We start from the raw sequence: 14,109 nt of genomic DNA, 5'->3' as shown, positions 1-14,109 counted from the left end.
TAAAAACTGGTGGACCAATTTTCGTGAAATTTCCCTAAAAGCTAAACGAAAGTCATGTCATCTGAGCCCCCGTAATACCGATCCCCTTGAAATTGCAAAAAAAAAGCGATCGAACGCCGATTTCAAAAGCTCGTACTCGGAAGGTGACGTGGAAAATCGTTCTTTGAAGGTAAGGTAGAAACTGAACTTACCCAAAGAGGAGATGAGGTTTCCCCAGAGTTCAGCGGTCTGCCAGGCAAGGAAAAAGAACCCGAAGAACCGTACGACGATGGCGTCAACGGGCTGATCGGTAAGCTTGGCGTAGACACCGGCGACCTGGGTGAGGTAGGTGGCCTTGGCTGCCCACATGGGCGCTGCACCGAGACCAAGAAGCACTCCGGCGGGCACGAGGGTGTAGAACTTGGGGTAGAACTGGGCACCGATGTAGGGAACGTAGCACAGCAAGGAGAGGCAGAGGGTCCATTTTACGGTGAGCCTCTTTATGACGAAGGTGGGCACGAATATACAGGATAGAACAAGGGCTGCGTAGATCGCAGAGAGCGAGACGGTGCCGAGACCCTCGCTGGCGTTTATGGATGATTGGAGATTCGCGGTACCCTGGAAGGCGGTGAACTGGACCATGAAGGCGACCGATACGGCGCCGATGTTCTTCAGTATCCGCCATTTCTCACTTCGCGAAAGCTTGAACTTACGCGACTGAGTGTCGTCGTCGGGCGGCGCTATTTGCGGCGGCTTCGTTGGTTCAGGTGGTATTCCGTCGCTTCCATCCTCCTTGAAACCCTCGTTTCTGTAACCACCGCCGCTAACAGACACCGTGTAAACCGCGTCGTCGTCGGCCCCATTTCCGCCTCCACTTCTTCCGCCGTCGTTCTGCGATGCCACCATTATCCGTTTTCACTACCTTAATAACAGAGAGAAACAAAATCGTTTTACATCAACGTCGATTTCAACCAGTGCGCCGCATGTTGTTACGAATTATTATTAGGCTTGACCCTGCATTCTCACAGTCAGATTTTTACACCGATTAATACCAACTGGCATAAATGGTGAACGATCGGTTCTCAAGATTGTAGTTTAACCCTTTCATTCGCACATTTTTCAACTCAATATTTTGGCCTGAATTTTTTTACCAGGGAGTTTTTGGGGTCGGTGATCAACAATCTAAAGTCGGAATTTAATAACTCTCAAGCTCAAGATGGCGGATCCAATATGGCGGTTGTAAAGTCGTAAAAATTCTATGATTCCGGCCTGAGCTTGTTACTCGGGGGTTTTTACAGTTATACCTACGAAGTAACAAAGATCATTTCAACTTGTAAATAAACTGTTATAAGGCTAGGAAATGGAAATCTTTGAGGTGAGACCTCAAAGGTGAGAGAGATAATGCAAATTAATTGGCGTGCTAGGGATTTTCGATATTGTTAACGTCATTTTTAATGACAGGTGCAAGCAAGTGATAGGTAACAAAGATGTTGCTTCTTTTTCATCTCCTGCTTTTGCGACTCCGGGTGTTTGGTACACACACTGTGTTTGGTATTGTTGTAAAAAATTGTATGAATAGCTGCAGGTGCTTTCAACGCTGCAGTTCAGGACAACCCAACTTACACAAATGTATTGCAATTGGACGTCGTTTATAGGCGCGCAATAAATAAGAAAACATTGATTGTTGTCACGTCGTTTTTCATCATCAGCAATAAAACCGATGTATACGCATATGTGTTTGAGTTTCTGTACTGCTACGATGCCCGAGACAGCTCTGCAAATCCAACGTTATATCAAGTCGTACAAAGTGTGAGATGAGGTGTTAAAAATACGTAATAAATTAAGCTCTCTCTCTCTCTCTCTCTCTCTCTCTCTCTCTCTGTTAAATGCCAAATATGAAAAAAATCATTGAAAAAAGGTTATATAAAAAAAAGAAACAAAGAACTCGCGTAGTTTACTCCGAACACTAACGACTTCCGGGGTGAACACCTAGGATGGAATTCGAGGATCAAGCGTCGGGCGCGCGTGTACAATATATAGATACGCACTCTGAGGAAGGCGAACCGAGTTTGGGAGGATGAAGAAAAAAATCACCTTGACTCTTTCTTAGAGTTTAAAAAACGGTGGTGAACGTTTCGAAGCCTGCAAAATGTTGAGGTGTACAAGCCGTCGCGGCGTAGAACGATTGCGTCATACAGCCGTGTAAAATACGCAAATATCGCCTCAGGATCGCGAGTCAATTAACCGGAGATGGTACAAGTCACGAGTTATCGATTTAGTTGAACTTCTCTGTACGCCGTTCTCATCATAAAATCACGTGACGGAGAAACGTAATTTTAGGTACATCGCACAAAGGAATCACTTTGCCTTAATCGTATAAAGTTCTAATAACCTATAAATGTATTATTATTATTATTATTATTTTTCACCGATGGCAACGACATACATTCGAACTTTTTCAACGTTTAATACGTTCTACAGGCACGTCAGCCGGTTTATCGTTTCTTCTTTTTTAAATTTACAAGTCGAGCTTGAAACAAAGAAATTAAAGAGACACGCAAAGAGAATGATTTTTTTTTTTTTTTTTTTTGGAGTTTAGGGATTTTCACTCTTAGGATATTTCAAATTTTGAATCCAAGTTGGCCACCTGGACGTTTCAAGATGATATTGAAAGAATCGATGACGGCATAGAATAGAAATAGAACCGAAGGTATTTCGACGTTGCAAAAAATAATCTCTCGATATAAACATACCGCGAAATGAGAAAAAAAATAATTGTAATATACGTGACTTAAGGCCGGATAATATATATATAAAAAAAAAAATTTCCGTCGCTGTTACCACTGTTAAAATCTTTGCTGCGGAGTCGTGCAAATCATAATTAGGCGACATCTCGCCGTCTTTCAGGTAGTAAAAGATGCTGTTTCACGGATTTGGGGTACGTATGCTAATTCAGCGCCACACATCGCCTTGCGAGATACATAAATTGTAAGTTAGCATATCTGGCCGTCAACTTTGCGGTTACAAATACGCAGGCATACGGAATTCTCGCGTCCATAATCACAACGTTCAACCTTTCGTCGATTGGTCGACGTTGCCTCGGTTGAATAGCGGATTTGCTTTAAGGTTTAAGAGGCTGTCAGTCAGGAACTTGAACCTCCGTGGCACAGCCAAAGCCAACGGGCATTGAGAAGACTAGTTTTGCTTTCCGAGAACTCGTATCGTACCGGATGGCACAAGTGACTGGAGTACGTTGGTACATGTCGTCGGTTTACATATAAATATATACGTTTTAGACCTGTATTCATATTACATGTACGTATTTACAGTAACGTAAAATGTTTACCCGAAAAATATTTATTCTCATATTTTTTCAACCCTCTAGCAACGGGAAGTTTTTTTTTTTTTTTTTTTTTTTTTACACCGTGCAAGACATTTTTTTCTTGGTACACGACTCATTGGAAAAATTTGTTTTCTTATTTTCTAATTTCAAAACTGAATGAATACGAGGTTTTCTTGATGAGTAAATTCTCATCTTTAAATAATCTTCGGGATAACGTACGTGTTTTTTTTCTTTTTTTCCTTTCCTTGTTCTTTACGGATTATCATTTCTCTCAATTACATTGCAAATTTAATTAAACGGATGGATAACTGTTTGATTAAATTGATTTCATTTATTTCTAATATCGTTCAAATTTTGCTGACGTAATCTTACTTTTGTAAACGCAGCGTCAAAGTGTTTTTTAATTTTTTTTTCAACTAAGATAAATCGATGGTAATACCAAATATGTTTTTCAAAAGAAATGCAGGTTTGAATAGTATCGGAACAGCTATCTTCAAATTTAGGATCACAGATTTCATCCCTACAGTGTTAAGTTCCTTTTTTTTTATTTTTTTTTTAACTACCATTCGCTTTCGACTGTCAATAACAGAAATATTGTTTATATCCAGTTGTATCTGTACTGAATTTTCGGTATGAATAAACAAAATTATTTGAAAAAAAAAAGAATAATTCATAATCACCAATTATAGAAATTTACGTTCAGATTTTTTATCCCACTTTTCTCTCTCCGCATCTCTACCGTAACATCCGGTTGTATGTAGAATATACACGGATACAGGTGGACGAATAACGTCAATCGATTTCCGGGAACGGAAATGATCGCTGCAGTATATATATATATATATATATATATATATATTATATGTGTACAGACTCTTGCATAAGAGTATTTTCTCTAAAATGAAAGCTCAAAAGTTTGATATGTCGATTGGAGACTATACGTCGCACCAACTTGTGAGTACGACGTCAGTGATCAAGGATTTTTATTTCACTCGCTATAGATCTATGAATGCTAGTATTAAAGCTACCGACGGTGACACGAAAGATGGTAAATAAATAAAACCAAGGTAAGAGAAAAAATAAAGGAGAAAAAAATATGCGTATAAATTTTACATTCGTTGGTGCGAATATATTATCTGCACGCAAATTGCTACGTTATATATCGAATACAGATGAGAGACTATTTCGAGGTTGTTCGGAGGAACAAACTGAACGTTCGTTAGAAGAAAAAGGAACGATTTTCGGATTTCGTTATACTCGATCGCGTATTTGAATTTTTAAGGTAATCGCTACCCAGTGAAGCGTGTAATATGTAATCGCGGTGGAGTAATTAAGCGATTGAGGAGATTCTGCAACCCGGGCAAGTTCGATAGCAGTGTATATATTTTCACTTTCACGATTTCTACGTTCATTTCGACGAAAACATGAGGTTAACCCGTCCGAAATTCGTCTCGGGGCGCGAAATTCCACATCGATAAAGATTATACACGCGTGCAGAAATATACCGCAGTATCGAATCGTGAAAAACTCGATAGCTGAATTTAAGCGTAATCATATTCCTAGATTTCAAAATTTCACGCTCCAGACAATCGTTAGGAATAAATTTTCAACCGATTGTCCAAACAATTGATTATCGCGTGGAATTATCGATTATCTTATACAGACGTTACACCGAGTGTTTGAAATTCGAATACCGCATCGCCTGTCGTTCGAGTCTCGAGCGATGATGATGATAATAATAATAATAATAATAATAATAATAATAATAACAATAATAACTAAAACGATAACTGGGTGGATAGAATAATTTAATCCATTTGAAGCAACCGGTAAAAGCCGGTTCAAATCGGTTTGCACCGAAATCCCAGTTTTAATTGATCTGTGTATGTATCAACTCTCGACGCTGAACGCTGCAGCACGCATCTTCACGTGCAGCACTAATTGCGGTCCGGTCCAAACTGGTTGGACTAATTTCATCCCGCATTGCTTGAAAGAGAAAGGGGAAAAATAAACAATACGAAGAAGAAGAAGAAGAATTGGTAATCATCGCGTAGCCCATGCAGAGCACAATGTGTGAGCCTGGAAATACGTTCAGATCGTGAATCGCGCGCGGTGTTAGAAACAGTAGATTTGCGATTTGCGGTTTGCGGTCTGCGGTTTCGATAGGAGAAAAGATTGGAGAGAGAGAGAGAGAGAGAGCCAAGCACGGATGAATGGTTTTCGGGTCATATAGTATATCTAAACGCGTCCGCAATCAATTACAACGTGCAATTTCATGCTGCGGCTCTGATTGAAAGAATTTATAAACACCGTTGATTTTTCTCTCGTTTTTTTTTCTTTTTTTTTTTTCTCGATATATTTAAATCGAATTTATACCTTCCTTCGCGTGTGCGTTATTTATATATATATATGCATATATTATATATATATATGACTTGCGTTCATGCAATTCGCGTACTTGACCCCAGACTTGCCGCCATGTGTTGTACCAGGTCAGTTATATTTACGGTGATAATTCATCTTCGTTTCTGTCCGAGACTGATCGTGAATCGCAAGCTGGAATGACGTAGATTGTACGTGCGATAAATCGTTTAATTTTTATTTAGTGTGAAAAATCAAGGTTCAGAAATATCGATGACGTTTTCGTCTGCCCTTGGAATTTTTCTTTCTTTTATTTCTCATTAGCTCTTGCACGATTGTACAGTCACATAACTGCAATGCCGCGGTGAAGATGCCGAGAATTTTTTCAGGGAGGCAATTATCGTCGAAAATCCATGAAGAATAAAATGATAAAAATCTTGCGAAGCTTGATCAGCAGTAATAATCGGAAATCTTGTTTTTTTCTTTTTTTCTTCTTTGATCTTTTGATAATAATCGTCCGAAATTTTTTTTACGATATTTCACGCATTTTCGAAGGTTACACATTGTGCTGTATTTCATACATATTGCATCAAGGTGTTTAAGATTTTGTATGAAAATAAAAATTGTTCAATTTTCGGATAAGAACCAAATTCAAGTTTTTGCATGGAATATAAAAAGAAATGACAAAAAAGAGAAAGATAAAAAGGGTGTCACTACAGTGGCTTCTGTGTAATGCGCATTTTTAGAGTTGTAATCGTCATATCCGCGGATGAAATGACGGCTAAACATTTCTTGCTATCATCGTCTTCGATATTATATCGGAACCGACCGCAAATGAGTGCCAAAAAGGATTTTAGAGCCGAAATGAAATCGCAAGCGTGTCGACGGCACGGCGGCCATGTTGAAGTACAAAGTGGTTCTCATTTCCGAGTCATATGTTGTACGAGATGAAATTTTCACGACAGCTTTATCTACACTGCAGAAATATAAATTAAAACGTTGAGGTATTTAGAAGTTTCGCTTATAATATGTAACACAATTCTCACATATACGTTGAGCATTTCAAAACTCGTGAATGGGAGACCAAAAACGTTGTGATACGTCAAACAAAAATGAAAGAAGATGAAAAAAAAAAAAAGAAAACGGGTAAGAAAACGAAGAAATAAAAATTCCAAAATAACTTGAGATGCTTTACTCACTACCGTCAACACACTAATTGTCATTTGCATAGTCCCACAAATCATTCAGGCTTCAATACTTCGTATAAATTCTCTCACTCAGGAGCTCAAAATCGCATTTTATGTCTAGGTACCCGAAATGTACGTACGTAGATAGCTAATGAATATATTCCGGTCTTGACGGCGACTCCGTTTATATGTTTATTTCATTAAAACTATTCCATCTTCATAAATCTCTGTAAAATATGTAGGTTGGTTAGGATAAGTTAGGTTAGGTATGCAGTATAACGCGTTCTATCGTTTGTTATACATTCTCATCTGAAATTTTCAATAAACATTTTTTCCTCCGTTACAATTTTTTCAACATCCTACTGTTTTTATAATTTTCCTTGTCACACATCTTACTTATCGTTATTACATAACGTATAATACCGCTGCAATGAGGCACTTTATCCATGTTCACTCGTTTACTCACATATAATCAGCGTTTAACGGACATGATGCGAATAACTTGAATAAATCTTCGTACAATACCTGTTATGTATACCGGTGTACACGCACCGTCATCTTATATGTAACACATGCTCGAGTAAGACGCAAGATTCCGTTATTTGTCCGGGATTACACTGAACGAATCAGATCAAATGAAAATATATACCATATATATATATATATTATGGGTATGAAATAGTCTGTATTGTAATGCGACAGTCAAGCGTATAACTTTACTTTAGAAAACGTACTGCATTACGGGAACAGTTATAACAATTAACGCGCTGATTTTCAAAGAGCATATACACGATATGATCATGTCACGAATTACCATTAATTAAAATAAATAAATTTATGCGAAAATCTGCATCCCGTGGAATTTGACAGAATCGTGAATATATTGGATGGCATAGATGTTCAATATCAAGTGAATCGAACGCCTGGATAAGCGAGAAGCGATATCTGCTTGGGAATATGATAAATCTGTATGCACGTAGTTACGCGGTTATAGATACATATTTATTTATCAGAAAAGCGGTCTGGCTACTTGCGTAAGCGCGAGAAAGAGAGAGAGAGAGAGAAATAAAAGAGGCGTATAACTTGTGAGGTAGCTACAAATGGAGATTGATATAATCGAGTTACACGAGCAGGAGAGTTGGGGAATGTCCGAGTTCGACGTGGAGTAAATTGCCTCGTCCCAAATGCATAATTTTCATACTGAGTAGCGATGGCTGTTGCATCTGTAACGAGATGCTGTATAATGTAGTTTTGTACGTACGTACGACGTGCAACGCGTGTAACGTAAGTATCGTGCAAAGGAACATTGAAATCTCCGCGAGAGTTGTGTGTATAGATTACAATAGAATATTACGTACATACCAGTGCAGAAGAGCAATGCACATGTCGTATTAAAGTAGATTTTACTATTATTGAGAAAAATTATACGTGTAAAACGTGAAACGGGGTAATTATATTTGGACGATTCATTGCGATAAAAAGAACGAGATTCACGCAGACACAATAACGCAATTAACTGTAATAACGTAATAATAGAGGCGTGATTTTCTTGAAATTATGATTCTGTTCTGCTATTATCCGTCCTGTTACATATCGCGTTTATGTATAATAACGTATGTATATTGTATATAAAAGCGCGGAAGATGTTGTATGCGCTCTTTTGACATCCGAAGTAACGCTGTATAATTACTAAGATATAAACTTCGAATTAAGCGCAAACAATTTTTCGCACAAGAATTACATTGGGTGAAAAAAACTTCTCTATACACGAGGAGGATGGTGAAGTATTTTTGGTTGACTGGTTGAGCGAGTAATACCTACATTGCATATAGATGTGACGATTAGACATCGGGCATTTGCAAAATAAACGCGTGGAATCTAACACAACTTGTATCACAGGTTTAACTTTTCCGTGACGATGTGAGCTGTGTTCCTGTCTTCTGCCAAGGTAAAATACGTGACGAATTACCGATTGGAGAACCGATATTTGGCCATCGACGTCGAAAAATCTACTTGGCGAATGTACATATATTTATGTGTACCATACGTACATGCAATCGTCTATAATTGTCACGGCGTATAGAGACGGCCGACCTCCACCTACGCCCACATCGCCTAGGCATTCAGGATCCTATAAATACTCAGGACATTGCCTTCAGAGTCCGTGACAATGATCGGTAACTGCGCAGGTAATTAACCCGATGCTAAAGGAGTGCTGCAAAGTTTCACAAAATTACCAACGATGCACGTAACTCGGGCTTTAAACGCTTCGAGAAAAATGAGGCATTAACTATGTTCAAAGTTCAAGCTATAACAGTAAGCATATGGGTTCAGATTAGCTCGAGAATCGGTACGTCTAATGATTTTTCTCTAAAGAAATAAGCAAGATTAAGAAGTAGAAGCAGCAATGTCAAGGGCCATTTTAAACTTCACGGAATTGTGGAAAAGTATAAGAAATCGAGCGTCATGTGCTTGCATATACATATATGGTTGCTCAAGATACAGCCTGAGTGCACATTTCGCCCACGCGATTCCTATCGGCACCGCTACAGGCACACTTGAGTAGCCATAAGCCACGATATAGATATATGGAGTACGACACATTCTACTAACGATAGTTGGAAGCACTTAGTTTTTAGTATAGTTGGCACCTACGTGTAATCTAGCGATTCGGTAGCAAACATTCCTATTTACATTGCATGAGACACTTTTGCTTGACGATGAAAACAGTCGAGATATTAATTGCAGTTTTAATGGTATCGTCCAACAGCCGAAAGCAGGATGTAAGTTAGCAGAAGATTTAAATCGTCTGTTCAGAGAAGTCAATTTCGTTTGATACGGAAATCCCAAGTTTCCCTACAACCTAATTTTTAGTCTGATCATGAACCTCAAATATCAATGATGCGAATTTTCGAAGCTCGTATAAAAACGGCACGAGTATTCAGCGCGTAAAAAATGCACGTCGCGTTGCCTAAATGCGAATTAACATTATAACGATAAGCTTATGTGGCGTACACAGTACGTGAAGGAGTAGCTTTAAGAACGCGGATGCTCGACCGGCGCGATTAGCCGCCGAATTGGATGTCTCGCAGGTATTCACAATCCAGAGTACGTACGGTAGGCGGCTTGTGCACACGCTTCTTGGGTCACGCGTGTGTGGTGCACGCTTGTCATGCGAGACGCGTGGCGTGTCATTCTCCGGGACGGCGGGCACGCGGTGCGTTTGCATCGATTCAACACAGCTACGAGCGCGACGATATCAGCCATATGGGTTAGGTTAGGACGATTCGTACCTGCGGCCCGAACAGCGCGGTTTACGACTTGTAACCGCTGACCACCCCCCGCGCCGACGCTAATTACGGACGGTATATCGGTATTCGACGCTTGTTTACACCGGTCATCATGCCGTGGATGTGAAGGAAAACGGAATTGATACGATTTAATCAAAGGGTTCTATACGCTTCTTTTTGTTTGTTTGATAGGACAGAAATCAACATGGCCGCCGCCCTGCCCGCTTCGGATTTTGATTCTGCTCTACGATCGTTCGCATCGCTTAACGGTCATCGGTTGATATTTCGGGCCAAAGAAGACGACGGCAGGATTTGTTTGGCTATCGTTTTACCAGCGACGATGGTCTAAAAACTGAAAATTTTGCTTTTTCACTTCAAGTCATTTGTTTCGAAAATTACGTGGGAATGATTCACGTCTTTAATGGATGCACGAGTTTAGTTGGACAGCCGAGTGGAGATTCCGAATGTTAGCGATACGTCGCAGAAACATAGCCTTGCTTACTACGTGTGATTAAAAAAAATGTATGAGACGCATTTCGTTGAAGAACTCTCAAAGCTGTTAATGCACGTTGATTCACCTTATATTTTCATAGAAGAAAACACCAAATCGAGCCGAGCGCATGTGAGCTGAATGTATGGCAACAAAAATATGCGCACTTTTTTCTTTTCCGTTTTACGACCGTGAGACACCTTTAAAAGATAATTGAATGTCGCTGACTGAACACTGGTCATCATTGCGTTAAGCTATACATATCGAAGCTCGGTCTGGTGGTCAAGTATACCTATAGGTACCAATGTAAACGTTTCGCACGAGGAAAAATCAATTATTGTCGTACCCGATGAATCACACGATACACGCCGGTTTTCTTAATACCAGATCTGTATAATAATAAGCCCCTTTGTGTGTCCGTATGGTCAGTGAGCCATAGGTCGTTCGTTGTACTCGGTCGATTTAAATTACAGTTCGTTATTTGCCACTCCAGTCATGTTTTCCATGGTTTATCTCACCTTCTTCCTTGAACAAAAAATTCCCCCTTCCTCATTCAGCGGGTCAAAAACCAACGAGGACAAAGAAGCGAATTCCGGGTGATCTTTGACGCACCAATTCAGCCCAAACACACCGATGCGATTATTCAGCTTCAATGATTCGAGTACCTTCAGCCAATTGATACAGGCAGGCGGGTGTAACGAAATCAATATACCTAAAGAGAACCTGAGCAGCAGCATGTACTTTCTTACATGCATACCTTACGATTATTAAAGGTACGCGACAGTAATTTGACATATTACACGTGGTCAGCGTGTCATCGGCAAAGGGACATCGTACGAAATGATGTTTCACGATCGTGCTTTGCGTCTTAACGATCGTTGCAGGAGTCTGACTCACCTCGCTGTTATGCTTGAGTTATCGGCGATTGTGTGTGCCGATTGAACTTTTCCAAGGCGCACGACTCCCCGGACCCGTACAAACAGGTACGCCTGAGCTAACGCAACCCAACCTAACCTAACCTAACCTAACCTAACCTAACCTCAACCACAGCGCATACCGCAAGAAAGAATGAGAGGCATGAGTCCACTCACACCAGCTGTCGCGTTCTCTGCAGTCTACAACTCGGCACGAAATTTCTTGCGACATTTCTAATTCGTGTTTACAATATCCACGCACGTGTTTATCACGCGGCGTCTCTCTCACCGCGCAAGGACGCCTTTGGTCGCCTGTCGCTACTATATTCATGTGTATAACGTATACAACGCAACCTTCGGACGAAGTTGACGCGATCGACGGTAACCAACTGATTTCCCCCTTCGTTTTAGACGTTCAACATTTGGTCGCAGGATCATATGTCGTTTAGTTATTCACAGACGTATAATTTATGGGTGAGTTTTGCGGGCTGATTTTTCAGTTTTAACGATTTCTTTCAAGGTGAAACGACACCTTTAACCATTCCTGCCGTCTTTCGCTTCCGCGTGGAATGCCGATCGGTAACGGGCGAGTGCCGGAAATCATCCTGGAGGAAATATAAAATCCCAAGTGAGAGCCCCGGCAGCCATATTGATCTTGTTAGGCCATGGTCTCAGTCTGTCATTTTTATTTCTTGCTTTTAACGCAAACGTAACGCGAGACGAGTTTACAACAGTCTACAACTTCACGTTCTGTATTTCGTGTCTGACTTTTAAAACCGAATAATTATCCCCACGTTACAGGTAAAAAGACTATAAATTATCACCGATGTGAATGCAGGATAACATATTCCTTTGACTAAAATCTCAACTCAGTCATCCCAATGACGGAGAACCTGTTATTTGCTTAGATTTGCAGAATGTCAAACCCTCCATTAATCACTATATCCCGCACGCACGCACAATAACAAGTAGTTTGTTTAATTAGCTTCAAAAGTCACATTCATTGCCACAAGCACGTACATGTACGTACACCGAGTGACCCGTAATTTCCATTGTTTTTCGTCCCTCGCTGAAAATAATGGAGGAAACCGACCTTACACGTCTTGGCAGAATAAAATCAGCTTCCGTTTTTTTTTTTTTTTTGCTTTACAGTAAGAAGGAGTTAATTTTTCCCTCTCCATCTACGTAATTGTTGCATAGTAATTTCAGAACACCGTGTACACTTGTATTTTTTCGAACCATCAATGTACCTGACCGATAAAAATTTCAACCTACACCTATTATTCCGCGTCAACAATACGGATGAAATACGGTCATCGTACTTTCACAATCGCGATTGGTTACGCATCTGTAAAATCCTGCATCGTCAGAGGCATGTATTTGTTTAATAAAGAAAAAAACAAAATAAAAAATAAAACAATAAGGCGAGGGCGAAACACCTGTTATTAAGCGATCGACATCTGCAACTGAGTCAGAGTAGATCTACTCTGTAGATATGTGGATCGGCCGATGATCGTTTGCACAACTGCGTGTCCCATAATAATTCTGACACATTTTGTTTACCGAAATATATTATAATTGTCAAGGCTTCTCGCCCTGTTTCTCCGTCTAATATTTGGATGAATTGCACGGAATATTTCGATTGGCAAAATAGCATGGTAACGACGAAAGTATTTTTTGTGTCAAACGCGTACAAGTATAGTCGAAGAGAGCGGAACCCCTTTTTTCTCTCGTACTTTTATATCCGTTTTATTTTTTTTCCAAGTGAAGGTACGCGTGTAATGGATAGATGAAATTACTTTCGTGTACAGTTCTCGTAATCGTAAAACTATCAGGTTTGATCTGTGCAGAATGTAAGCATACGAAAGGCAAAAGAGAAAGAGAGATCCATGTTTACGAGACAAACTTCCTGTGGCGGTGAAAGGTCCCTGAATGGTATTGTCATCAACAAAAGCTTGTACTACACATTTCATAGATCGAAATTGACCGCTGCTGCTGCTGCTGCTGCTTTTACTAATGACGATTCGTCGAAATCGGTGTTCCATTCTTACCCAAATAATTATTCTCTCGTCAACTATTTTCTCGAATTTTTTATTCAATTTTTTCAACGAAAGAAAAACAAGATGAAATCATGAATCCAATTTTTTTGCTCACTTTTTTTTAATACAATTCGAGCATCTCCTTCCACCACATTTAAGCCGCACCTGATCGAGAAACCTTTCTAAATTGTATATACACGCAAAACGAACGCCTATGGAATTTTACATTCAACTTTTTAATTCCACGACGCATATCGCGTGACTAATGCCAAAAGGGCGTATAAAAATTGTACGCCCTTTTGGCTTTTCAAAACCAAAAGGGCGTATAATTTTTTTTTTTTGTGCCAATCGTTTTGTCAATATATTCTAAGCCTAAAAATGAAAAAAAAATTTTCAAAGCCAAAAGGGCGTATATCTCAAGTTATAAAGCCAAAAGGGCGTATTATTTTTTTGATAATAATTTCTAATTTATTCCTTACTCAATAATATGCAATTTTTATTCAAAA

General features: G+C 39.6%; 1 protein-coding gene across 2 annotated transcripts in view; it reads right to left on the bottom strand.

Moving 5' to 3' along the window:
* LOC107218325 (UNC93-like protein) overlaps window positions 1–14,109 on the bottom strand; it is a 61,283-nt gene that overhangs the window by 40,252 nt on the left and 6,922 nt on the right. For both annotated transcript variants that reach the window (XM_015656159.2, XM_046733238.1), the window contains exon 2: window positions 192–901. In XM_015656159.2, the coding sequence (XP_015511645.2) occupies window positions 192–885 (694 nt within the window). In that variant the 5' untranslated portion in view covers window positions 886–901. The remainder of the gene's footprint in view (window positions 1–191; window positions 902–14,109) is intronic.

This window comes from Neodiprion lecontei, chromosome 2, assembly GCF_021901455.1.
Source record: "Neodiprion lecontei isolate iyNeoLeco1 chromosome 2, iyNeoLeco1.1, whole genome shotgun sequence".
NCBI classification, from domain to species: Eukaryota; Metazoa; Arthropoda; class Insecta; order Hymenoptera; family Diprionidae; genus Neodiprion; species Neodiprion lecontei.
Note: the sequence above shows the minus strand (reverse complement) of the source record. Positions and strands in the feature narration are given on the sequence as shown.